At 44.4% G+C, this 27,968-nt stretch overlaps 2 protein-coding genes across 7 annotated transcripts in view; one reads left to right on the forward strand and one right to left on the reverse strand.

Annotated features, from left to right (window-relative positions):
* Positions 1-3,404: 3,404 nt before the first annotated feature.
* Positions 3,405-9,953, reverse strand: etsrp (ETS1-related protein). Its single transcript, XM_088620811.1, has 8 exons — positions 9,752-9,953; positions 9,039-9,130; positions 7,761-7,874; positions 7,446-7,520; positions 6,448-6,657; positions 5,839-6,084; positions 4,857-4,975; positions 3,405-4,342 (listed from the first exon to the last, which is right to left on the reverse strand). Exons 2-8 carry the CDS (start codon positions 9,118-9,120, stop codon positions 4,088-4,090), a joined length of 1,101 nt encoding a protein of 366 aa, XP_088476937.1. The 5' UTR covers positions 9,121-9,130; positions 9,752-9,953; the 3' UTR covers positions 3,405-4,087.
* Positions 9,954-18,859: 8,906 nt separating this feature from the next.
* Positions 18,860-27,968, forward strand: part of fli1rs (Fli-1 proto-oncogene, ETS transcription factor-related sequence) — a 35,480-nt gene continuing 26,371 nt past the window's right edge. The window contains exon 1 of one of the 6 annotated variants that reach the window (XM_088621402.1): positions 18,860-19,018. In XM_088621402.1, the coding sequence (XP_088477528.1) occupies positions 19,001-19,018 (18 nt within the window). In that variant the 5' untranslated portion in view covers positions 18,860-19,000. Of the gene's footprint in view, positions 19,019-19,126; positions 19,557-27,968 lie in introns of those variants that run through there. The other 5 variants (XM_088621399.1, XM_088621401.1, XM_088621398.1 and 2 more) reach the window with 5 other exon arrangements.

Consider the following 27,968-nt stretch of genomic DNA (forward strand, 5'->3'; position numbering starts at 1 on the left):
ATTGAGCCAGGACACTGACAGGGCACAATTTTCGCGCTGAAGACAAACATATCGGGTTGATTCATTCACAGTGCATGTCGAGGAGGGGGGATGCAAGGGACAGAGGGGGATTATGTATCGTATTTATAACTTTTATAGGAAAAATGACAGTCAAAGGGAAATGACGTCAGGAATGATTACAGATTACTGACAGGCTGTTCTCATCTCTCCGTGAAATGCAAAACAAATATTGCTTATAGCTGATTTTCATTGCACGTATTCGGGGAGGGATTTCCCCTTGAGTTGTCCGTTTCCACCCTGATACACATCCCTCCTTTGACGGGTTTTTTTTCTCCCGTTTCTTCTATACCGTTGGGGATATTGCTGTAGAGAACAGTGAAGCGGTATTGAATGTTGACCTTGAGTGACTTTATTATAAACTTTATTCAAACCGCTTCGAGCTGTGTTCTCACGCCGACATGAGAAAAATCAGCTGTCCTTCATACACCATGTCCATGCTCCGTGCTTTCTTTTTAGGAAAATGAATGCCCAAGTGTTTTCTTCCGGAAGTCGCGGAGTGTGCGAAGTTGGTTAGCGAAGACGGATCCGGAGCAGCTCCACCTGAAAATGCAAGAAATCGAAGTGAGAAACAACTCTCACGCTACCGTCGATTTTGAAAGTTAGCCTCATCTTTCACCCAATAAGCCTTTGGCATTGCGTATTAATGACCCGCCGAATAATGAACATGCCAGTTGACAGGGACCTATACGAGTTAAACAAACAGAGTTAAGCAAATTCGATGTCAGACATTTGATTCTGAAAGGAGAGCAATAGGCAAATACAAGCTAATTGTAGTAAATCACAGCGCCTAGGGTTCGTTTGAAAAGGTAATGTCGCTGGGACTACGACTGTTTTCCAGATCATTTTGTTCAAATAATTTGGTCCTCCTCGGATCAGGATTGACAGCCACTTCAGTAGAGGGTTAATTATTCTCCCAATATATTAAAGACGAGCGAGTGCACTCGTCGAGGCTGTGAGGTTCTCAATAAACCGGCCGGACGGTACAAGCCACAGAAGAGGGGTTCTCCACCCTATTATACAGTATTTAGCCTGCACAGACTGTGAAGAGGAAGCGTTGTTAAAAAAAATGAGATAACTATTTACATTTTCGGTGCATGTGTCGTCTAAAGCAAGTGGGTGAGGACGTCAAGATCAGAGCTGGAACACAGTTTGGAAAACGGAATCCTGCTTTGAAAGTTTTACTTTAAAACAAATCGTTTAATTCGCGTTATTTCCGCTTTCTAGTCCCTGTCTTGGTCGTGTAATTTTATTCGGTGAAATTACTGAATGCCCCCCCCAAAAAAAGTGATATGAAGATCTCCAGATGAGCCAAAACCACCAACTACACCAATACCATTGCGAAAACTCGCATTAATCGTTTTTATCCGGCTAAACCGCCGTATTAACTGTTGCAATTTACTGCCATTTCCTCTTCACGAAAACAGCAAAGGCGACGTCAGGATAAACGTGATCGATTTGAGACGGGACCCCGAAGCATCGAAGGCACAATCACCGCAGCTCTCTCTTCTGCCCTTGAATGTCATCATTTTGCCAATCGAATTATTATTATTTTTTAATTATTTTGGAAAGCGGAGAGAACGAAAGTGAAACAGCAACAAAACAGAAGTCAAGTTCAGGAAACCAAGGCGCCAAATTCACACGGAAAATTCACATTCCCCAGATTCATACCTTTACCTCACCTCCTTAAAATTTTGCTTTCAGTTCGTCCGCTTCTTGGTTGAGGTTAATTGCGCGCAACACCTCGATCGCTACTTCTGCAGCCCCGCGCTCCGTGAAGTAGCTGACCAGCAAGTTCACCAGGTCGATAGCGTCTGCCTTCTGGACGCGACCTCGGGGAACCTTCGGCTCCCCTTCACGGTCACACAGCTTGTTTTTAAATTTCTTCAGGTCCTTCTCCTCCAGGTCTTCCAGCGTTTCCAGAATGTGGTCTTTAACGGATTTGGCCATTTTCTGGTTCTTTAAAAAAAATGTGCAAGCTTCGCAGATTTCCGCGCGCTGTCAGTTGTGAATTGTTTTAAAAAGAAAAAAAAACAGGTTCTGCGCCTGCGCCTATTTAAAACCGAAACTTTACACCACGAGTCACAGTAGAAAAAAGCATAATTTATAACACCTTCCAGTGTGTGGGACAGGGACAATCTAGGCGCTTCATAGTTAAGTGAGATTTGAAAATACTTCATACGCTAACGTAGAGTCTATTGCAAATTAAGTTAGAGAAATACATTCATAGAGGGGAGGTTCTTAATTAATATTCGTTCATTACACACAAAGCATGTAATGCTTGATGGTTTTAACATTACAATCTTCTACACGAGTCGAAAGGACACAGACAGCCGAAGAGGAGCCTGTGCTCTTAATTCGGTGACTTTCATTTCCCTGTTTACAAACACATCGCATTCTGGGTTTTATTTCCGAAGTTCACTTTTCCCAAGCCAGGACACACTCTGCAAGTTTCGCTTCTCCCTTTTTGAAACGCCGGAGGAAGTCTGAGGTCTACTGCATGTCCGCCAACACGTGAGCCGGGGCTCAGCTCGGATATTCTCTGCACGTGTCACCCCTGGCGGGTGTTGTGTGGGTTTCATTGCAATCAATCTTTCATTCACCCGCCATTATCTTTCCTCTTATTTGTTCTGTTTTACTGTTGCAATTTTACTTTGCATGTTTTTTTTCCCAGTTGTCACTTAGCCCATTTCATTTGGAACAAATACTAATGAGACTACTTGAGTACCGCTGGAGAAGAATTATCACGAATATCCTGCAACCATTTTCCTAACCACTAGAGAGCAAGAGCCCTTGAAAGACAGACCTGTTGAGCTCAATAAAACTGAACCTGCACAGGACTGTCCAGCTCCTCTGATGAAGAATTTCCCACAACAGTGGGGCCAGCAGAGGGCGCTCACCCTGCGGTCTGTGTGGGTCCTAATACCCCAGGATAGTGACGGGGACACTGTACTGTAGAAAGGAGCCGTCCTTCGGATAAGATTTAAAACCGAGGTTCTGACTCTCTGTGGGATTAAAAATCCCCTGGCCTTTACCTGTCATGGCCTCCTAATAATGCCCCTCTCTGAACTGGCTTCATCACTCTGCTCTCCTCCCCACTGAGAGCTAGTGTGTGGGGAGCGGACTGGCGCATCATCCAGGTGGGGCTGCACACTGGTGGTGGTGGAGGGGATCCCCATGACCTGTAAAGTGCTTTGAGTGGAGTGTCCAGAAAGGCGCTACGTAAGTGTAATTATTATTATTAATAATAATAATAATAATAATAATAATAATAATAATAATAATAACTGTGACCGACCCCATCCATTCCCTCACTCTCATTTCACATGAAAACCACAGCCGGGATATATATAAAAAAACTCAATTTATTTACAACCATACTTCATGTACAAAGTCCTTCCGCTTTGTTACAGAGTGTTTCAGCCCTGTAAATGAGAGAGAGAGAGAAAAAAAACCTGGACCTGTCCATTGTGCATTCCAGCTTCACGATCAACCATCCCAGCGCACGATCGCTGTACTCGAAATCCCCGGATCACGTGCTCCAGAACGTTTATTATACTCAAGACCTTTTCAGGGGGCTACAGTAAGATCATTGCACACCAGGACGTGCCGGAACTCGTTGTGCTGCTGGGTACAGATGATCAGACAATCGCTTATGACCGCCCTGAGCTCCGACATGTCTTTCCTCCTCTCGCGACACCATCAGTTCTTTGCTGCCTGTCCCGGGTGCGTCATGTGTAGTCTGGATCAGAGGATTCCCAATTCCAGAGCCCGACTCGTCCCCAAACGACACAGACCCTTCGGGTGACAGTCTCAGCGCGAAAAGGAGCATGCCTCGTTGAAAGACCGAGGCAAGGCGTTTCCAAAAGCCCGATGCCAGATTCCGAGAAGGAGGAGACGGACCGTGGGTGAATGTCCGCACTGTGGTGCCGTCCCGGAGGTAGCTTCAGAACCGGCGCGGGCGAATGGTGGAGGTTCGGGGACGCGAGGGCGTTAAAAACAAACAAACAAACAAAAAAAAAACCCTTCATCAGTTTCCAAAGGGAGGCAGCTCTTCGTACATCGGCAGGGCCGGAGCCGCCTTGGGCGCCACGTTGAGGCTGGCGTGCAGCTCCTCCGCTGTCCTGCCCAGCATGCCCTGCACGTCGCAGACGAAGCGGTACACGTAGCGCTTGCCGCCGGTCTTGTGGATGATGTTCTTGTGGTAGTAGTACCGCAGGCCCCGGCTCAGCTTCTCGTAGTTCATCTTGGGCTTGTTCTTGCACCGACCCCAGCGTCTGGCAACCTGGCAAGGAGGAGGGACGGAGTACGTTAGCTATGGCGAGCACGGCGTCGCACAATAATAATAATAATAATAATAATAATAATAATAATAATAATAATAATAATAATAATAATAATAATACTTCCAGTGAGGTGAAGCAAGCTCTTGCTAACGCCTGTGATGAGACCAGGGGTATGCAACAACATGGCGACTCTACAATACTTTCACAAAGTTCACGATTTTGTGCTTAATTTGGAACTTTGTTAAGTTTGTGCTATACCGTCTATTAATTTGTTACCGAGATTTAATAACAGGTCTGAGAAACTAGGTCTGCAGTTCCCCTCTAAAACGGTCATGATCTATCAAGCATGCTGTCTGTGTGGAGTTTGCGTGTTCCCATTGTGTTTCCGTTAAGGTTCTCCAGTTTCCCCCCATAGTGCGAAGACACGCTGGTAGGTGAATTGGCTTCTGTGTGTGTGTGTGTGTCTCTGGCTGCCCTGAGATGCAAACAGGCGTGTTCACCCAGCTGTCTCACCTCTGTAGGGTCGGAGAGCTTGAACTCCCAGCCGTCTCCTGTCCAGCTGATGAAACTCTGACACGACTCGTCCAGGAGAAGTTCCAGCAGGAACTGCCAGAGCTGCATGGGCCCGGAGCCTGCGATGTGACAAGCAGCTTTCATGAGACCGCATGTTAGCTTCCAGAGTTACATGTAAAGGCTTAGAAAAGTACAATATTGTGAGATAGAAAAAAAAATTATCTTTGCTGTTGAAAGGCAAGTTCCAGCAGTGTCTCCCATAATTGTCTGTGGAAGATGGGATGTGAGAGTGGTTTATTTTTAATAATATATGGCTTTAAATAATATGCAAATATATCCTCACACTAAAGCTTTTGGTATGTAATTTAGATCAGCGTGTAGGGGCTTGGAAACAACAATGTTACACCATATCCTGCAAGTGAGACTCTTGTGTACAAATTGAGGGCTTTGCTATTGCATCTATTGCATACTGCACTCTGACTGTCAGTGGTGAGGGTTTTCAACAGGCCCCTGAACTACATTAACACATGCATCTGAATTGACATTATTGCTTAATGTTGCTGCTTGACTCTTTTTTTACAAAAAGCGCAGCTCTTGAAAAGCTCCCTGATTTCAAGGTACTTGGATATTGTTTCAAGCAACCAGGTTTCTCCAACTGCTTAAGAACTGGTCACGTTATGGAAAGGTCAAAGTGACCAGAACAGGGTTCAATTCAAAATTAAATTAATATAGAATGTACCCGTCCAAATCTGCTAATAATGAATCACTAATAACTTGATTCATTGGGACTCATTTTATTAAGCCCTTAAAGTGAAAGATTAACTGAAGAAAGAATATAAAAAGTGCATTTCTTAGCATGATTACTCTGATCACTAAACTCTTAGAAAAAGAGTTTAATTAAGTCTCACACCTGACAGGTGGACTAGGGAGATTTCTCATCTTGTACAGCTGGGCTGTCCGCTAGTTTCGGAGCGACGCTCACCGGTATAAGCTACGATTCCCGCTGCCTGGCGAGTTTCGGTCCCAGCCCTCTGAGAGGCTTGTCTTGGCGTTCTGTGTTTGGCCACACGGTGGCAGCAGCGCTCCGCGGGGAGGGCGGGGGGCGAGGCGTACTCCCTGGGGGGCCGGCCGCTGCTGGGAGGGATAAAATCGCTCCAATGCCGAGGGGGTTCCTGGGGTTCGGATTTGAAAACCAGGCCGCCGTGCGCGTAGCTTGGATCCGGACAACCTGCGGATGTCGAGAGAGGGGACCGTTCGTGAAACGCTGCAAAAGCTAGATCTGGATTTTATTTTTTGTTTCCTGAAGAGTGTTTTTGGGGAAAAAAAAATGCTTAGTGGGTACAGGCATTTCCGGGCCGTAAGCTGCGGGGGTGCGGGTCTGATTCCCGAAAACGACGGCGCCTTCAGGCTTTGTGAGCAAAGTGTCTTAATTTAACACGGAAGACAGGCTTTTGAAAAAAAACAAAACAACAACAACGCTATTTAAGATGTCAAATCTCTCGCCGTTGCAAGAGAACTGCAAATGAAGTTGCTCAACAACAGCACGTTCTCACGGCACTCCTGTGGATGAGCGAACGGCGGATTCTCTTACCGAGGTGCTCCAGGCTGACTGCGCTGCCCCCTGCCGGCTGGGGCTCTTGCGTCAGAGGCAGATAGTGATTCTGGCCGTCGACGGCGGAAGCGCTGTTCTCGTCCCTCGGAGCCAGGTGCCCTACCGGGAGCAGAGTCTGATAGCTCTGTCCCGAGTGACTGGGCTCCTGGTACACCCCCTGTGCAGGGTCTACTGCAGTCCCGCTGCCTCCTGAAATGGAAAGGGTCAGGTTGGTCGCCATGGCGGTAAGAAGGTGAGTCTACACAAGTGGCCTTCATCTTGGTGTTGCTTTGTCTATCCCTAACCCCACACACACACACACACACACACACACACACTATCAAAGCACTGTTTGAAAAGGTGTTGAATACAGTCTGATGCAGGAAGTATTACTGTGACTGCATATAGTTCTAATTGGCAGTAGTTGTACTGTGCCATGGACTTCTCCCCTGTATTTCTCCCCTGCACTGGCTTGGCCTTTCCTGGGTGTGTGTCCTACAGTATGCTACTGTGCTGTTTCCCCATGAATTCACTATGATGGGCCGCTGCACAATCACAATTGGGGCTTTCACAATCAGCCCCGAGTTCACTACACAGAACCCCTACTGGACTGCGCTCTGGATACCTAGAGAGCCATCACTGTCTGTCTTCTTCCATATTCCCCACTATGGCCACCAATAGGCGGAGGACGTTGCTCTCTTTCCTCTTTAAGCCATCCCTCCATTATCGCACCCCTTCTTGCAAACCGTGGGCACAAGGCAGGGTGCCCCCTGGACTGGGTACCAGTCACACACACAGTCGCACCTGGGGACAATTTCCCCAGAAGCCAGTTGTCGTACAGGCACACTGCTGTAAAACCAGTATGTCCTTGGGAGTGTGGGAGGAAACCCATATGACCACAGGGAGAACATGCAAACTCCACACAGACAGCAATCCCAGAGCTGCGAGGCAGTGGTGCTGACCAACCACTGAAGTGGGTTTTTGTGTTCCTAACTCACCATTTGTGTGCGCTGTCCAGTACTGCTGGTCGGAGTAGCAGTCCAGATCGAACAGCCCGGAGTCGCTGTAGCCCGCTGAAGAAAAAGAGAGGTTCCATCTGATTTTTGCACACACGCAAAACAATTGGGAATCTAACGTTTCAGAGGAAGATTAACTGCGGCCTGCAAAATGCTGAATGAGAAATTACTGCATAGGTTTTGAATGATTACAGCGGTTGCTCTAAGGACTTGAACCCATTCGCCGTTCGTATTAAAATCGGGGTACACGTACCGAGAAACCCGCAGTATGCTCTGGGCACGGACGGGTTAAGTTACCTTTGGAGCTGTAGAGCCCGAACTCCTTCGGCAGGTCGTCGTACACCTCGGGGAAGCTCTGGTGTCCCGTCACGGTGCTGTCCACCATGAAAGACAGATCGTCTCCGCTGGCATCTGGGAACACGCATACACGTTTCTTAGAGCTGGTCCTGCGCCCGCAAATCGCCCGCGTCCCCCTCTGCCAAAATCAGGACACTTTTTCTTTTGCACACCTCACGAGTTATCTTCCTGACCCCACGTCTAACCTCCAGAAATTCAGTTCGCTTGCTCTCGATCTGATTTGAAAATGTATTTTTCATATCCCTGCGTAGCGTCACTGCAATAAATATTTCAAGCTATGATCGAGGTAATAAAGATAGCGTGCTGTTGTCTCTAGGAAGTGTTCCGTGGAGAATATAGGTGTACCCATTATCCTAATGTTATCCTAATTAATCGAAGGAGATCAGCAGGGCTACAGCAATTGTATTATTGTATTTTTACAATAATAATACAATTACAAAGCAGCTCGGCCCATTACTGCAAAACATCTGACTCTCCGCACTGACAGCGGAGAGGGCAGGATTTGAAGTTCCCAGGATAGGAAGTCCTATTATCGCCGGACCCTGTGAGGAAACGGCCGGTCCAGGAATAAATGGCATAGGACAGGGACAGGAGGAGAAACGACCGTCCGCCTGCGCGTGTCGGAAATCTGCAGGACAGGATTAGGAAGGGGGGGCTCATCTTCGGCCGAGATCCCCTTTTAGCTAAAACGTCAAACAAAAGACCACCGTTTCCGGACGCAGCCCATCCAAACTAAATGACCCGATCTCTCAAGGTCTCCACTGCCCGGAAGCGCGATTAGCGGTGCCTGTTTCAGGAAAGTCAACTTTTGGGAAATTTTGCGCGTTACCCAAACAAGCCCCTGAAAACTGACTGCTGCCCAGCCGCAGAGGCTAATGGGTAATACGGGGGACGGGCAATTTGTGACATTAACTAGGATGTCACAAATTCTAGGAAAGACACTAGAACTAGAAATAACTTTTTTTTAATGAAACAGTTTTGACTCACCCGTTTATTGACGCCAACTTAAAGTGACTGGACCTGTGTCCAATTATTTTTGTTTAAGGTGAACGTTTGTATAATTATTCTGAATAAGTTAGTCAACAGCCACAGATACAAAGGAAGCAGAAAAAAATGCTCGAATTGTAAATAATGGAAACGGGAGCTGTAGCAGCAGAAGTGCAAATTAGGTGTTTGCTGTGGTCACAGAAAAATAATCGATTCGATAGATTGTCACACCATAAGATCCGCAGTCGAACCCGGATGGGACTTCTTGCGATCTGAAGTCTTCGTAGTAATATCCAGCCTGATACATCTCCATCGCGGCGAGTCTGCAAATGAGGGAGACGCGCACATAAGCTGGAGCCGAAAGTAATTAAAGATCTTTCACAACCCGACAGTTTTTTATCTTCGAAAAGACAGGTATCCCTCACAGCTTTTAAAAAAAAAAAGTCGCCCCCTTTTTCCCTTTAGTTAATGAAGCCGTTCAGTCCAACCAGGAGCAAACGTGGGTTATTCAAAGTGTCAAGATAACATTTGAGTGTGCTGAATGAAGGCATATCTCCCGGAATAACTTATAGACAACTCGGTTAATAAACCTTTAATCAAAGAGGAAAGGCAACATGCTCTAGTCTCCTTGTGCAAGTTATCAACAGAAATCGCAATGCAATAACGTTTTTTTGATCGTCAGTCTTTTCGTGTGACAACACAATATTTACTTGTCGATTACGTCTACACTTATAGAATGTAAGGCTCGTTTTGTAGTTGAATTTCATAATATGCGCCTCTATTATAGGCACAACTGCCTATTTTATGCCGAAAGGCCTCCAAAGTAACTTATGTTCTGGACAAACTAACTCTTCATAATCCAGTCACAGTCATAGACTGGTTTGTATACCTTTGAAGCAGTTTAATCGCAGCAGCGCGAAGATTTGCCAGAAAATGATTCTTACCTTTTAGCCTTGTTTGGGGAAAAGAAATCCGTTAGTTTCCAAATTCCAGCGCCGCGTTGGGTCAGAGGTTTGTAAACTCCTGTGGTGGTCAGCTAGCTGCCTGTCCGGCTCTGGACAGTTATAAGCGCAGCCGCTGGGGAAGGGCGGGGCTGCAGGTCGGCTGCTTCGTGACTCGCGTCTCAGACCCTCTTAGTGACGTCAGCCAGGAGTCACGAACACCGATTTGATACAGAGGAGCTTGTCCAAGCAGATTTATGATTTATGTATATCTGTAGTTCCACTTCGTTAAAAAAAAGGAGAAAACCTCTGGAACTTCACTCGCAAACTTCAAGTGTCTTGCGAAAAGAAAGATTGAAAATGTATTTCCTGTTTCCTCACCAACCAGAAGGAATTCACAGACTGTTCTAATGACCCACGGCAATAGATTATTTTTAAAATTGAATTCCGGCTGTAATTTAAAGTCTCGGTACTTTTCAGATATAATAACTGAATTTGGAGAATTTTAGGTGTTTTCCAGCCTACCGGCAGTCAAGTTCTAACTTCTGCAAACATTTTTGGGTTGTATCTGTGTGAGATGGGTGTAATGATGTTTTTTGTAATGGAAAAGATTACAACACCGTTTTTAAAACGTTTTAAAAAGAAATCCAAAATCTTTCAGTTGAGCTTTGCACAGTGCATTTAAGGAACCCCGTTTTGTGCTTGAAAAGGGGGAGCCTTTTTTCCGCTATTGAACAGCAACGGGACTTTTGTGTGAAGGAAATGCAGTAAATTTTCTCAAAGACATTTGGATATTTCCTTGAGGGGAAGCCGATTCTGTGCCAAGTCTCTCTTGTCCGAGCCGTTTAAATCACAGGGGGCACGCGGCGCGTTATTGATTAGCGCCATTTTCCAGTTCTTATCTGATCTGATCGAAGTGGCCCGGTCTCTCACATTAATGGGTTTTCACGTTTTCGCGAAAAGCGAGCCTGCCGTCATGTCGGGGAGGAATGATAAAAAAAATGCACAAAAACGACGGGGAGAACCTTGTTTTATTTGCTAAATTGAATTGATAAACAAAAACACTCTTACAGAAATAGAAATCAGAAGCGGCACGTGTCTGGAAATAAAGAGACTATAAATTAAGCAGGACAAACGGATACCCCTAATTTAATCCTATTTAGAAATAACCACTAGCCAGTGGTATTTGATTTGCATTGCATGCATTTATAATAGTATTACTTAGTGGTGGAAAACATATGTCATGTAATTTGAACAGACGGCCTGTTCTCAGTAAACCACGTAGCTGGCACTGGAAAAGCGTATGAAACTGTCTTTCCACGACTCCATATATATATATATTAATACCTCCCATTCAAGGCTAGAGGAAGCCAGCGGCAGAAAGCCAACTTCGCGGCTTCAAAGCAAGGGAAGTTCGGATGAGTGTTTGTCCCACTGCGGTGTGTCCATGAAGCCCGAGTCGACATCTGGCGGGAGGCGCAGGGCGCACAGGCGGCAGGTTCCCTACTAATCGAGCGAAGGTGCTGCTAAGCGAGGCGCGGGCCAGGGAGATAACAAAGCAAATAGACTGTTTCACCTAAATTAAATTCTTATTTTTATTCATCACTACACAGGCACGCACGCACGCACGCATACGCAAACAGCCGATCAGCTGGGTTCACGGCTTGACCACTAATAAGGACATTAACGCCTCGTGACCTTATCTTTCGCGGCTTTTTGGGGTTTTTGTGGCTTCGAAGCGCATTGTGGGAGAAGCGTATCTGTAGCAGCTCGACTTCTCCTGAGGACGGCACGACCGTCCTGTGTCGTATCGTCACCTACGCAACTGTAGGTTTTTGTGCTCGGGGGACAGGACACCATGCACTCATGGTCTGGGCTCTTTGCTGGCATACTTTGTCCACAACCGCAAAAGCCGAGATTTTCGTCAGCTCTAATTTTATAATTCCACCAGTGTTATGCAGAGTTGCAGAGTAATTACTGCTACCGATACTAATCACCAATCCAATAGTATTATTATTGTTGTTATTATTATTATTATTATTATTATTATTATTATTATTAATAATAATTTTTATCCTATATAATGCTTTGCGTTTCTCGTTGTAGTACTTTCGATAGGAAGTCAATTTCTCCTGCTCGCGTTTTCCAACCCGTCCCTTCGCGTTCGTGATCTTCTGTAAAGGAAGGTCAAGCCAGTCCTGTTCGTACAAATAGCGCTCAGTCAGCACTCGGGGAACTCGAGCAGTTTGCGAGATTTTTTTTTTCACCCCTGCGTGGTCCCCAAACAGGCCGATATAAAGACGGCAGAATTAAACGCTTTTATTATTAGAATCAACAAGCAGTATATACGTCGCTTAAAGGCAGACAGTTCAGCCACGTAATCTATAATTCACTGTTGATGAATGTGCGCAGTATCGTATATACTGAAAGTTTAAAATTAGTGCTGTTTATTATGCATTAATGTCTCTTTGAGAGGTGTACAGTACTAATTGAATGGACATTTCGTACAGATATACACCAATGTCAATAATAAATTATTATTATGTTTTATGATACATTTCATTTAATATAAAGTGGTTACACAATATCCTATAATTGCCTATAGAAACTGCGAATTGTTTCAAATTAGTTAAAATCCAGACGGAAATCAATAATACGTGCACTCGGAACTGCGGGTTTACTGCCAAAACTTTTCGGATTTAATTCCTGGGGCATCCGGTAAATAGTTATTAGTAAAATAATGTTATACGGTAGATCTAACGTGAAAGTTGTTTGCCAAAACACAGATTAAACAGTACCAGACTTTTTTTGTGCCTTTTGAAAAACATTGAGTTTATTTTGGGCCTTTTTTAAAAGAAACTGGCGTCGATGTTGTTTTTTTCAAATCGTGCTTTCAGATTGAACAACAAAGACTCCCGAAACGTACGCCGTGTGGAACTCGCCTTAATTAGACCGCACTGTTTGTGTTTTCGTGGGTTTGTCTGCGCAACGAGAGCGGCCCAAGAGGGTCATTCTCAGACAATGGGCTGTTAAAAAGTCCGAAATCACAGCGTGAGTGGCGAGCGCAGATAAGGGCGATGGCAAGCCCTTTTATAAACAAACAGCTTGTTTCTCCTCCGCGGAAAATCACATCTGGCAAAGCCGAGCGGCCGGCTCGAGTCGTGATTGAGACCCGACAGACACTTCGAGAGTCAAGTTACAGCCCAGTGATTTATTCCTCAGGCTTCCTAGTCCTCGTCTTCGTGACCTCGGCGTCTTCTGCCTCTCCAGGCCGGCCGGACTTTCAGTCACATTCTGTATCTGCGCCCCCGATTGATCGGTTGTGATTAAAGAGCTGTGTTAATTTGTTGGTTTTCTCCAACTCGATGAACTCTACTAAAACCACACGCCTCCGCCTCGTCATCACTGTTACTTATCATTATTAATAATGTCTCCGTTCCACCCCTGTTTGGCGCTTGGAGGCAGATCTTCGACTTTAACGTGTGGTACGGTTTCACAAGTGCACCTGAGTTCCAGAGTCCCAAGTCTTTTTACACCTCGTTAAGAAAGTGAAACTGCTTAAATTCAAACTTCCGACTTAAAACAGATAACGAAGGAACTGCGGCTTACGAATTGGGCCAACAGAGGCTTCGGTCTTTACAGTAGAGCGTCCTTGATCTTAAATGACTGGAGTGGTCTACACAGGGAGCACGTTTATTTTTCGAGTCTGGACACAGTCTGTCCAGGGTCTTGTTCTGCCCTAGCTACTCTCCAGCTCACCAGAGCCACGATTGTCGCTGTGCTGCTCGGGCACAGGAGTCCACAGCAGAAGAATGCGCGTTTAAATCACGCGTGGGATGTTTCTGTTCTAAACGTATCTCGAGGTCTGCTACAGTAAAACAAGTATAAAAGGGTTTCCAGATCATCACTGTAAATACGAATGTGTTCCCATTTAACTATGGACGCAAGAAAATTGAATATCTCCCTGCTCAATACGAAGGTCACTGTGAATCTAAATTTACAACAAGGCCGTTATCTGCCTCTTCATTCCTCTGCTTCGATTCTTGCGTTTAAAACCGAAGCTTCGAAGATGCAATTCAATTAAGAAATTCCCCGGCTCTGAGTTGTACAACGGTGAAAATCGTTTGAAACACAGACAATACATTTTATTTTATTGTGGCTCTCTGATGCTCATCCAGACGAGATGAGACTTCACGGAATTTTAAAGGTTAATTTAAAGGGAGTGACTATAACCTTTTTTTTCAATCGAACATTCTTCCTTTGATGGGATAAATATTGGTGCCGAAAGACCAGGCATTCGACTCCGAATGCGCCTGCGGATCAATGTGTTAGCCCTGCTAGCCATCACACGCATCAATACCTATCAATGTTATTCGCTGGCATCCTGTCGAAGACGATTTTAAACAAACTTTCATCTTCTCATATCAGTAAGTGCGAGAAATACCACAAGTTCAGCTTCGTCCCTTCATAGGGCTAAATTTAACTCTCCAACCTGACTGACGACCGTCCGGTAGACAAGCGTATTACGTGATCTTTGTAAACTGGTACTCAAATCAACGATCACAAAGCTGTATTTCATAGGGTAAGCCTGGTCAATTGCTGGACTAAACACGAAAATGCGCTATCCCTGCTTCGAAACGCGTTAAGTGAAGGAAATAAACCACGGCGGAATAAATAGGAATGAAAACTCAAGAATAAACGAACACGCAATCTTTGTATTGGTGGGATAAAACCAGATGTTCTTCTTGCTCTGAAAGCCTAGGAAAGTGAAGCACGTTGAGGTTTAAATATTTCTGTTGTTTAAAAAGGCCGCTAACGTTTTTTTTTGCTAGATGGTGTATATGGCCGATTCATCGCCCCTCTGTAGTGTGCCGAGGTCAAGCAGGGCGGCAGATAATATAACACAACATGCAGGAAGTTTTGAAAGAGTCTCAAAGTGTTTTCAGGCAGGGTGCAGTATGTAATTCTATTTGTACAACTGAAGTGTCTAATAAGGTAGCGAGCAATATGGAGCTAATGCTCATACAAAACAGAAATCATGTTCATGTCTTTCTACTTTGAACAATGTCGGTTAATAAGTCACATATTTCGTTGCAAAGCCTGCAATTGTAAAAGAAAACTCAGACCAATACATGGAGAATGAGTATGAGATTGCTTGATAAATGTGACTCCTTACGGTTGCGGTTTATAAAAAAAAAAAACGTTTATCTGATTCGAGTAGGTCAGTAAAGTGTTCTGAATGCAGAAGACCTGGCAAGTCGAATTTCTAATCGAATAATTGCAGATTTTTTTTTTACACAAAATGACAGCGCTGTAGCTATTTTCTTCGAATCTCAAATTGTTTGTCTCTCTGTGACCCACTTTCCCCTTTAACATAAATCTTGTGTGATGTTGTCTTTGCTTTCTGTATCATTTCATACAATTCATGTCAAGCTAGGGAGCGCACAGTAATACACATCCTCAAGCATTGAAATTCATTTTTGCATTAGTTTAGGATTATCCAACAACAACTTTGTTGCCTGCTACTACAATGAAATCTGTAATTTCTTGAGGTTTTAAAGCTGACAACCAAGCTTTTCCCCCCCGTTATTACAGATGATGTCAAGTTCGGAAACTTTTAGTGAAGTCGCTTCCAGTTAAAGAGAATAACAAGTCCGAGTTGGTCAAATCGTCCATACCGGATGACAGTACTAAGAAACTACACAACAGGTGAGACCCCCTTTCCTCACGAACAGACAGAAGAGCACAAAGAATCGGACAGAGAAAAAGAAACGCCAACTGACGGGCAAACTTCGAGCAAATTTGAGGGCGATCGGTTTCTGTGAAGCGTCTTTCTCCCCACGATGACTTTGAAATTGCACCTCCAGGGGGCAGCGTAACTGAAGGAGCTCGGTACAAGTTCGGTACCTGTAACGGACTGCGTGAACGGAGACCAGTTTAACTCAGGTCGGGCTGTTCCGTGTGCGTCCCTGCTAAAAACGCAACCGACGGTCAGAGGGGTCTCGGAGGTTGAAATCATATTTAACGGGAAGAAAGTCGAGAATCTCGATAGGGTCCAGTCGATTCGCCTGTGAGAAATATTTCCGGGGAGTCACGCTGACAATGGATTAATCACCCTTGCGCTAGAGGCTGTGCAATCGTTCTGCTCACACCCCTTTCCACGGCCACTGATGCTTAATAATATAACTGGTCATATGCAGATTAACAGTGTCAACACGGAGAAGACCGTAAAAACACAGAAATGCGCGATAAATTGTATTTTCTTTTAAATAATAGGAGCAGCACAGATGTAATGGATATGTTGTGGCTGCCTGCAACAAAGGCTAAATTGAGCGTGTAACGATGACGCGCTTTGTTCATTAAGCTTTGCACAAAGTTTTGTTGCCTTCCGTATTGCAATATATATTTTTGTTGCAGCAGAATTGCGTTGTATACGACCTCACGAGCTCACAGACCCTTGTGAAAGCGACAGCTCGAGACATTTGTCTGCTCATTGAATTACGACCAAGAAGTATTCCGGTGTGGCGTACCGGTCACACGGCACTGGAAGCGTTTTCTTAAGGCAGGATTACACTGCGTATGCCAACTCTTTATCGTTGAACTCCTCTATTTCCAGGCGTTCCCAAAGCGCGCTGTGCTCGGGGGCGGTGTTGTGATGCCACGGAGGTCAGTGCTCTCCTGCTCTCGGGTGGTGTTTTGGATTCCTGGAGGATGGGGAGCACTGCTGTCTCCGGGGTGCTCCGACTTTCTCTCACCTTCCTAGGAGAAGCACGGCTTGACTGGTAACAATACTACACACACCCCTCCCTACACACAGGCGTTTGACCCTGATACTGTATTAATAACACCAATAACAATAATACTTGCTTACACTATATAGCTCTTTTCTGGACACTCCACTCAGAGCTCTTTACAGGTCATGGGGATCCCCTTCACCACCACCAGTGTGTTCCCCCACCTGGATGATGCGCCAGTCCGCTCCCCACACACCAGCTCTCGGAGTGATGAAGCAGTTCAGAGACGGGGGTTATTAGGAGGCCATAACTGGTAAAGGCCTAGGGGGGAGGGGGGATTTAACCAGGACACTTGGGTTACAGCCCTACTCATGTCGAGAAATGCCCTGGGATACAGACAGTCAGGACCCCGGTTTTATGTCTTATGCAAAGGACCGGGCCTTTTTTACAGTGTCTCTATGACTATACTGGGGGCTTAGGACCCACACAGACCGCAGGTTGAGAGCCCCCTACTGGTCCCTCTAACACCTCTCCCAGTCGCAGAGTGATACAGCTGCTGTTCTGGAATGCAGGTCGCACGCGTCGCAAAGTGCAGAAGAGCGCACTAGTGACAAGAGTCCCCAAGAGTAAATGACCGACGCCGGTGTACAGTAGGCGCCGAGACAGCACTGCCTCCTTCACTTCCGTCGGTTAGAGCTCTGTAAAGCGAAGGACTTTATTGGAATTAAGGTTTTAGCTTCGCGTGAAAGGCCGACAGACTCAGAAAATGTCGACAACGGGACAATTCGCGCAGAAACGCGGACAGCGCAGTTTCAATCCAAGCCGACCGCGAATAACAAAGCTTCAGTGACGCGGGTTCAGCTTTCCGCGATGTAGAGTTTCAGGATCGCATCGAATTGTTCTTTCCTGCGACTTCTCTCAGTTTTTTTGGGGGGGGTTTAGTACAGATAAAAACAGGATTGTAAAGATGTAAAATGAAACCAACATTCTTTTTTGAACAGCGGTTTAAAACCGAACTGGGCCTTCGGCTTGAACCTTTGGAAAAACCCCGCTGTATATCCATCACTTTTGGGTCAATTCTTCACGCTTACACAGTCATCAACAGGTACGAGTTGGACGTAAAATCATTAAACCAATCAAAATTGGTACCATTAAACAGACAGGGTTGTTCACTTAGTCAAGTCTAGAACTCATTTGGAACAAATATCAAAAGATCTTTCGCCCCTCGACGACCAGAGTTAAGTTAATCGAACGAATTGCCTTTCTTCAATAACGTATTCGTCCATAATCCTAAAAATGTTGATCTGGGGCGATGTACAGGTCGAGCCGGGCTGAGGCTCCCAATGGGTAAAGTAGATATCCGCGTGTATAATTTTCTCCCGTGTTTTTTGTTTAGATTTGAGCATCTTTACTGTGATTTGCTGTCATTTTGGTTTTTCACTCCCCTTAACGCAAGGTCCTGTTTTTTTTGAAAGGACGTTGGTATTCGATGGCAATATTGATCTTTCCCGCCTCCGTGGCGGAACAACAATGTATTTTCTCTGCTCCTGGCCGTCAACGCAACAACCGCAAAGGGTGTTTCTGCTTCTTGGCCTCGCGCGTGTACTGGACTGGTCAAAAGTGTTTTTTTTTCTTCTGACAACAAAGAAAGGACCACCGTATACCACGAAGGGCATTAGGTGTAGCTCCTGTCCACGGATATAAACCTGCCTCCTCTTTGGCGCTGGGTGGATAGTTGCCGATTAGCCATTGAGCGCGTGTAACTCAATTGCATGGACTGATAATGGTCGATTGGTCGATTGCACCTGTGACGGAGAGTTTTAACGCCCTGGCCTTGTCTGCCCTCTTGAAGAATGCGTTTACTTTTGTTGCCAGTGAAGGGCAGAGAGGAACCTGCAAGATGCGCTTACAGTAGCCCCACTTTCTGGGACCTGACATTAAACAAAAAAAAAATAAAGTTTGCTGAACCAGAATACAAAGTCGACTTCTTCATCAAAGATGTCGAGATTCGTCAGCCTTTAAAAGTTGCCATCGCTCGAAGCATCAGGGATATTCGTTTATTAAGACATCTGTACCAGATATTAATCAATTCACCGTTTTATTTCAGATTTCAACGAAAGGACCTAGCAAAAGTCACGATAGATGTCAAGTTCAATGCTCGGTTTATTTTATTTTTTTTTAATCTGTGGATTTTCGTTTACGCAACGCAACGGGCAGGTTTAACTTTTGCTCAGAGGAGAAGAAAAAAAAGGCATCAACGCCTGCTAGTTTCAGAAATTAAAAATGGCTTATTTTCACCAATAGGAAACTAGCTTTGATGGTTTTGTGTGTGACTTCACTTCCCAATTTTAGAAAAAAAAAATTGTACTCATCCGGTATGGTCTCAGCGAATTTGTTGCAATGGTTTGTACCTAACCTTAAAGGGCGCTCGCTTGAAGCCGATGCAACTCAAGCAAAAAGTATTTATTTTTATCAAGCAAAACCCAATTCATGAAATCTAAACACCAGGGCATTTCCAATGGACTGCACAATTAAGGTAGGCGGATATCTCCTCTTCTCTACCTGTTTGCGTTGAGAGTTTCTTAAAATGAATAGAAAACCACCCACTGACTGGCTCGGTTCACACAGATCTTGCAGCGACGAGGCGGCAATGCGAGGTCCCCACTCTTTCCTTCTCGTACAAAATTTCCTCTTCCTTCCCGTTAGTGGTTGTATGTCGGCTCTTTAATAACACAAGAAACCGCCGCTTTAGAGTCAGATAAAAACCCGATGGTCTCCAGACGTGTCGAGGGAAGGAGCCCTGCCTCGTGTGTGTTTTCTCCCGGCGCGCTCGAATCTGCGCGAGGATGGTGAAACCTCGGAGGGTGCGAGGGCGCGCTCCGAGCAGGTGGCTGGGGCGGCAGGCGACGTCGGGACCGGCCTTGCGAGGAGCTTTTCCCCACGTTTTCAGCGGATCGGGGGTCTTCCAGACGGTGGGGGTCCGGCGCGGACTAGGTTTGATCTGAACTTGAATTGTCCCAAACCCCCCCGCCGCCCCCCCCTGTCCCCGAGCGAGAGAGAAAAGTAATAAAACGGTTAGTTCGGACGGCTTAATTTTGATTGATTTTTTTTATTTATTTTTACTCATTATTTTGGGCGCCGGCCTCGCTGGCGTGGAGTTTGGTATTTCTGCTGTGACATACTTTTCAGAAGGAAAAAAAAAACATCTCAAGAGACGCCAAAAAGCTGGCAATACGTTTAAGGTTGAATAATACTTTTGGTCATTACTAAACCAAATATCGAATGAATTTCAACTGCCTTATCTCTTTGTTTAAAAGACGACACCCACTAACTTACCCAGATCTTGCTAAATTCATTCGTTTTACTACCTCAAAAGAAATGCAGCTGACAAATAGCGCAGCACTCCTGATTCGGCTTTACTTGCAATGTGCAAAATAAATGTGCACAGTCTTTTTCCGCAACGACGGATTTGAAATTTAATTTTGGACTGTCCTTTTTTGCGGCGCACAAAGCGGTCGTTGAATAAACTCGGGAGTTGAATAAAAGCGCATCGCTAGAACAGCGATAAACCGTGTACTTGCAGAGTAATTATAGGTCGCTGTGTGGTCGGGTGCAGGCTGTTAAACGAATAATTGTTGAATGCAGTATTTCTAAGAAGCGTCAGACCTACAGACGTGTTCATGGAAAACAAATGCGATTTGCCTAACACCAGCAAAACGAAATCAATAACATCTCTACATTTAAAGTATATATTTTCAGATTTTCTAGGACATATTAAATACGTAACAGAGGAACGAATGTGCAATAATTCAGATAAAGTACATACATTTTGTTGGGTTCCTTATTATTTACGCCATTTATTGGTTTTCGTTTGCGTGAAGGTGCATTAGTGAATTGTTCCATCATAATGTTTACATTGTAAACGACAAATTGGTCACAATTGCTACGTTTAGGTCTGTAGCTTTAAATCTCGTTAACTGATTATGCCCATCTTGAATTCACGTCGATATTTTTAACGTGGTGCTGCCCGTTCAGCCGTGATACCCATATCGCTGTGATTCACTTCTAATATCTTTAACCGTATGCAGACTCCAATGTGTTAAACACAATCTGGCGTTTAACCAGTATTCATTAACACAAGTTAAAATCAAGGATTATCTCTGCTTAGATACATTGTTTTTAACACATTAGGTAAGTGCTACCGTCCTAAACGATATTACGTTGCAAACAGTAGAAGATAAATATATAATGCTATAACTTGAGAGACAGAATCATTCTCTTTACAGTCGCACAATATACATTCTTCATTACAAAGGTCACCCTGTAAGCCTTTTTGTTTCCTTAAATATAATTATATTCAATTCTGCTACTGGAATGTTTTATAACTGTTGTACGTTCGATTTGTTGTCATGAAAATCCATTGTCCTGCCACGGTAGTTATTTTTTGCCACACTGTGTTTTACGACCGCTTCGTTTTTAACGAATCATTTACCCTGCAAAATCTAACCAAATGCATTTCTCAGAAAGAGCAGCTCTCCTAGAGACCATAACAGGTCTGCAACTTTTACAGAAGAAACAACCACCGACTTGAGCCGGCCTGTATTTTGAATGTAGCTCGCCTGACACGGCCAGAGTCATTGCTTTTATTTAAAACCGCCACAGAACAAAAGACGTCAAACTGCTCGCGAACACAGTCTGACTTGTGTAATGTGGGTGAGGTTCTGTGAAGTTCTACAATTGCCCTTAAACGAAACGCAGTTTTTGTCCTACAGAAAGAGCGGGCTTGCTTGTCGCAATACATTTGTTTTTTGGTTTATACCGTTGCTGCCCATTTGATATCGCTATGATTCACCACTAAGATCTTAAACCGTCAGATTTTACTTGTACTTCTGTACTAAGCTTTTGCACCAGGCGAACATACAACCACACCCTCCCCCCACCCCCCCCACCACAAGACGGACAGAGAGACGGAGTACTCGCACAAAAAAACTAAGGCCTGAACGAGGTGGAGGAGGAGGGAGGAGGGGGTGTTGGAATTTTATCGGGAGAGCAATGATCAGCACATTTTCTTTTTGTTTCTTTTCCAAGGATGGAAGAGTTATTTAAAGAATAATTGATAGTAACTGGGAGCAAATGCTCTCGTCAGGTGTCTTTATCAAGAGCTCTGCAGGCTTCCTGTCAAAGCCTCAGACTTCCTGACCGAACTTCCGCAACCTCGCGACACCAAAAGCAAACAGCCCCCCCGAGGCGAAAAAAAAAAGAGAGAGAGAGATAGAATCGTTTCCAAACGAAATGTTCAACATAACCGTGTTTTTTTTTAAAGCTTGTTGCTTAATTTCTATTTAATTATGTTCCAAAAGTGAGATGCCCGAAAGACTCGAAGAATCCCGCTTTCTATCAAACGCCTTCAGACTCCGAAACCCCCCGCCATTTTTTTAACGGCAGAAAAGAGAGAGCAACGAGCTTCGAGCGCTATTGCTGCAAATAAAATGTTGTGAAAACCGCAAATTTTGCAGCGAGGCGCAGCTGACAGTACCTCTCCTCTCTGCACTTGCAGAATCAGCTCAGCTTTAACCAGAACTTCTGCTTTTTTTTCCTTTCTTTTTTTTTCGACAACCAACAACTTTGCAGAGGCACACACAAAAAAACCTAACGAGATTTTGTACTCCGATAAGTAGGGCAAGTGCAAAGACACATAGGCCTACTCAAGCAATACTAATGAAAAACATTAAGTATTGATAAATGTTTTTTTTTACTGTTTATCCCTTAATCTATGCGTACAAATCAATGTCTAAAAATATACACATGCAACTTATTTTTTCTCAAGCCTGTGTTTCCACAGCCCTTAAGAAGAATGATGCAAATAAGCTACTAAAACAATATGTTGTTTTATGCAGCCAGTGGATGATATTAATGTTTATTCAGCTCAGTTGAATACTTACATGTTGTACAGTATTACTACAGATTATTGCATTGCAAAAACATTATATTTTTGTATATATATCGTTATCCCTTAAACATGAAATGCATTGATAAGCATGGGATAATAACTCTTCAATATCTTTTGGTATCGTTTGTTTTGTGAAGTAGTATTTTGGGTCCTGATCTTACATCCAGAATGTAGTGGCTTCAAGCCTGCAATGTCCAGATTGCTTCAGTCTGTCCCACTTGAATCCCAATCTTTTTGAGCTGTGCAATGTCCGGAGAGCAGACTTGGTTAATTCACTGGAATAGTCCAGCAGGGTCTAAGTGCTGGCTGGCATTGTGTATGTGTGCTGTGGATTGTCATATTGCAGATGCTAGTGTGCATATTAATACTTCTGAGCAACTCTCCAGAGTCTACAGAGTGAGTTATGAGTGGTTTAGCAGAGAAGCATCTTATTCTGATCAGGAACATGCACTTCAAATGTAGCGCCTACATTTGGAAATGCTTTCCTTCCACTAAGTGCAGAAAACAGATTCAAACAAATGTGCCCATCAATTCGCTCCATACAGAATATCACTGGATGGTTATGGATTCAGGATTTTGATTTGAGTTTATGCTGGGATCTGTATGCCAGGAATATAGGTGTGTGAGCTGAGAGGAGTAGGTGGTAATCTTTCTCATCTTGTACCTTCTCTCTTAATAATCCACAAACCTCCATAACGACGCCAATTGGCAACTGGGCTTGCTGTCCTCAGCTTATGAAGTTTCTTGCAATGAAAATGCACTGAAGGTGCTCTTTAGTTCTATTCTCTGTGCAAAACGAAGTGTCTCTTCATTTGAGAGTCCATCGTAATTAGCCGCAGCATTTCATAAACCCAGCATTTTCTTTCGAGCATTTCAGCATTGGATTTCGATCTAGGTTTTAATCACTTCGTTTGGATTATCTAATTAAACAGGATTGCAAATAATGCCTTGCATTGTATTTGATTCCATCATAATGACCTGTAATGTACTGTATCAGGTGTTTAGATTTAGCCTGGCACTTGGTCCACAAGGAATGGCTTCTATTGATTAAAGGTTGGAAGGATTGAATCTTTTGTTATTGCTTCTATTTCTAGTGTAAAAAAGGATGTTATGCGAGTATGTAAAATCCTAAAAGGTATTAGGGGGAAAAGTCACCTGTTTGTATTTTATTGATCGTTATTGAAAGAAGAGCACAGGGACATGAGCAGACAGGAGAGCTTTTTTAGGTTTGAAAATGGATCTTAAGGTTCCTTACATCAAGGGGCAGTGGTGTCTGAAATGATCGGCCAAAGCTGTCAAAAACTATCCCTGAGGATCGTTCAAGACAGGATTGGATGTGTGCTTTGGATCAATACATGACTAACAACCTGACAAACCAGAATGGCCAAACAGCTTTCCCTCATCTCCTCAACACATTCCTTGTGTACTCCTGTTGTTCAGGATGTGGTTGTTAACACTCCAGAAGCACACTGTCTTGTGCATTGTCTCATTCAGTTTTGGTAAAACAGGAGAAAGCTAGTATTGAAGGTTCCTAAACTCCATAGTCCATACAGTAGAAGGAACAGGGCACCTATTTCTTGATTTTCTTGAAAAATGAAAAGCTAGTGCAGAAATAAGCAACCCTGGTCCTCTTGTGCCATTTTCCTGCAGATATTAGAAAGCCCTGATTAAAACCTGAAAATGCCGCTCCACTGGTTTGACTTGCAAGTTCTGACATGGGCAGGGAGTCCTGCAGGCCTGGAGCAACAGAACTGAAAGCCCGGTGTGCCTGGGTTCTGATCCTCGCACTAGGAACTGAAAGAAGGCCAGAGACCAGAGAGCACAAAGAGAAAGAGCACAGAGTGGGTGTGTAGGGTGTTGTTAGTTCACCCATGTAGTCAGGAGCCAAGCCATTGACCTCAATGGTGAAAAGCAGTACTTGGGATCTTATCCTACAATAAAATCCACAGGGCGGCTCAGCACTTAACATTGCTGTCCCGCAGGGCTAGGGCAGTGCCGGACCTGGGGTACTATCTGTGTGGAGTTGGCATGTTCTCCTCAGGCTTGCATGGGTTTCCTCCGGGTGCTTTCCTCCCACAGTCCAAAGACATGCTGGTGGTTAATTGGATTCTGGGAATTGTCCCTGGTGTGTGTGTATGTGTGTGATGGACTGGCTCTAGGATGTACCCTGCTTTGCACCCATTGCTTGCTGGGACAGGCTCCAGCTCTCCCATGTCCCAGTATTGGATGAATGGATGAAATTCACACGGAGCCAATGCAAGGAATCTGGGTGATGTGCAATAATGCGTCTTAGGTTTGGTTAAAGTCATGATTATATATGGATACTTTGCTAGCACTGCATTGCAATAATCAAGCCTGAAACAAAGACAAGTATGCATGATCAATTTCTAGCGTTAGCCTGGGAGGGTTGTGTATGAACACCCCCAGTGATATGAAGAAAATAAGATAGAGTTACACACTCTGATCCCTGACTTTTTGGGATATTATTCCATCATGACCGCTTTGTAACCAGCGTCTATATTTATTCTATTACCTATTTCCCATTTTGGTTGTGGGGTTTCCAGCACACCCCCACTGTGTGACCATATCAGATCGCGAATAACTTCTTTAACCATCACAATCCTTTGCCCGCATAGCTCAAGTGCTAAAGAAAGCTGGGATATGCAAAAGGGTGGTGAAAGCGACAATTTAAAAAAAAATCAGGAACCTAAATCTTCAGTATGACTACATTGCCCTAGAGACAGGAACTCCTCCTCGCACAACAAACCTCAGAATTTTATAACCTGCTCTCTCACTAGCAGTGTTTCAGTTCCAAAGGAGAGTGCTTCAAATGGTTTGACCTAGAGTAAGATAAACCCAGTAGATATCCATTTTAACAATTCATGCATGCCGGTATGTGGTGTTTCTTATCTAGTGTATTCATGCCTTGCTTGACATGTAATCATAATGGACAGCACACACATCGCTCTCCTGGAAAATCTGCTACACAGCCTTAAATCTGGTATAAGAGTTTTGATGTGGTTGAGTTATTAAACTATTACCTGCATTAATCCTTGAAAGAAATGACCTATTCAGTTCAGATGGGTGAATAATTTGTTCAATAGCTGAAATAAGGGCTGATGCTAAACAAAAACTTAATCAGGACATAAGGATAAGGTCTAGCAAGTGAAGTTAGTTGTACTTGTGCAGTGTACTCTACGCCGTTTGATCACAGAATTGAATTACTATCTATCATTTCATCAAACACGAATTGCAGTGGGAATGCAATGAACAATATTCTAATTCACTAACACTGGTCCTGGTCCCAGTAATCTTTATATGCAGTTTTTCAATTCGGTTTCATTTAAATACTCACAATTTCTTGTTTAAATTCCTGGAGTTTTGGAATGTCTGCCCAGTGCTTCCAGTAAGAGTTAGGATGAATTGCAGCCCATGTGCTGAAGGGATGCAAGTGTATCTGGAGTCCTAATTTCTTGTTTTTGTAAGATGTGCTAGAAAAAAAAAACTGATTGGAAAGTGAAAAGGGCTATCGAACATTTGTGACCAGAATGAAACATCCCCAGCTCTTCTACATCAACCCTGGCCGTTCTTCCGTGAAATAAAAGGAAGGCGAGCAGGTTTGCAGGACAGGTCAGTTGAAGCTGATGCAAATGCGAGTGTCACGTCCACCAGCAACTGTGTTCTGTCCCGCAAATGACCTCTCGCTAATCAGGCCACAGAGAGGGGTAATTCCAGTCAGCGCCAGCGTGCTGATCAATGATCCGACCACACTAATGACCTCGTCCTTCTTGACTGAGGTATCCTTGTCTTGACTGAACCCCTGGCCTTCGTCCTTTGACTCCGACTTCAGCCCAGCGCCTTGGATAAGTAGCCATCGAATTCCTTTCCCTTCTCCTCCTTTTCTCCAACCCTCGGAAACTCTCAGAACAACGAGCAGGGTCCTTCCTCTCTCTCTCTCTCTCTCTCTCTCTCTCTCTCTCTCTCTCTCTCTCTCTCTCTCTCTCTCGCGGACACGTCATTCATAACAGTAAGCCCCTGGGTGACCCGTGTGGTCTGGCCCTTGATCCTTCTCAGGCCTGAGCCCTGGAGCAGCTCCTCCAGCTGTGCTGAACTCCTGCTGCATCATTTCAACAGGCTCCCCGAATGAACCAGTCCAGCAGGGCGTCAGGTGCCGAGCTGCTCTTTAGAAAGAGCTGATTCTGTGCTGCAGTGTACTTTCTCCACTGATGGAGAAATTATCACAGGGGCCTGACACACACTGCTTAGCCATGCTGTGGGAAATAAACTCCTGTGTGCCCTCCAGGAACTCTGTGAAGATCATCCACTACTCGTAACTAAACGTCTAAGATGGGTTGAACAGTCTCCACTTTCTTCTGTTCTACGGATTTTTTATGTTTTACATTCAATAGGGCGGTTTGCTTTTGCAAAAAAACCCTAAGTTGTATGTAACGTCATGAATGGAAGAGCTCTGGTTTGTGTTGTGCTTTTATTCATCTAGTACAAATTCCGCTTAACTGGTTTCTCTGGTGCCACTCCTGGGTAAATTCCATGACTTGCAAAGCTGGCTTTAGCTCCTGAGATTGTGCGCGTGCCGTTGATTGAGGGCTTTCATAGAACAAATCAGCTGGGATAATTGAAATGTTTTTGAATGACCGCGGGGAGTGGGGAGATAATGTCTTTAATTGCGGCATGAAAGAGGCAGGATTGTTATTTCTATTATTGGGACATTAGGATGTTAGACCTGTTACAAACCAGAGGGGACCGTTCTGCTCCTCTATCCTATTTGATGATGGAGCCTAACTGGTAATTAATAATCATTAATAATTGGCAGCGAATTGAGCCGAGTATTTAATTTGGCCGGTTTCTGAAAGATACAAGGGTATCAGCTTCAATAACATGGCTGGGTCATGTTCATTTCTTGATCATACTGCCACAGTGTCCACTTTTGCCCTCTGCTTCATTCTGATTGTCACTGGACTTGATGGACTTGAGTCCCCTCAGTGTCTGTTGCCCTCAGCCAACGGGATGCACAAGGAGTCCAACAGTGATGAAGGAGATGGGTTGTGCAATATGAGGAAGAAAATAATTTAAGTCACTATATAAGTCACATTACACGCCCAACAGAAGCATGCAGAACAAAACTGGGATTACAGAAGAGAGTGAGGCAGAAATGCTCAGAACAGACAGGAGAATAAGTTTCTATTGAGAGTCACACAATGTTAGACTCACAAAATATTAATGGTCTTTATATTTTGGTGGTTTTAATCATCTCCTTGCATTTACCAACTGCTTCATCCAATGCAGAGCAACAGGCACAAGGCAGGGTACACCCTGGATGGGACTCCAGTCCATCACAGGGCAGACAGATACACAGACACACCCACTCACATCAGGGCCAGTTTTTCCAGAAGTCAGTTCACCTACTATTAGGTCTTTGGACTGCTAGAGCAAATGAAGAAGACAACTGCTCCCAGGAACATGCTTGGTGGAGACCTGCACCTAGTGGCCAAGCCCACCCCACCTTCCAGGCAGAATG

Source organism: Lepisosteus platostomus, chromosome 26 (assembly GCF_059453375.1).
Source record: "Lepisosteus platostomus isolate fLepPlt1 chromosome 26, fLepPlt1.hap1, whole genome shotgun sequence".
Lineage (NCBI taxonomy): Eukaryota > Metazoa > Chordata > Actinopteri > Semionotiformes > Lepisosteidae > Lepisosteus > Lepisosteus platostomus.

What these genes read in the sequence shown, in the direction of transcription:
- etsrp (XM_088620811.1), bottom strand. Translation starts at nt 9,120, where the DNA reads ATGGAGATGTATCAGGCTGGATATTACTACGAAGACTTCAGATCGCAA. An exon ending in CGGGCTCTACAGCTCCAAAG is followed by an intron (nt 7,521 to 7,760) that starts GTAACTTAACCC and finishes CTTTTTCTTCAG; the next exon opens with CGGGCTACAGCGACTCCGGG. An exon ending in AGTCAGCCTGGAGCACCTCG is followed by an intron (nt 6,085 to 6,447) that starts GTAAGAGAATCC and finishes CGACATCCGCAG; the next exon opens with GTTGTCCGGATCCAAGCTAC.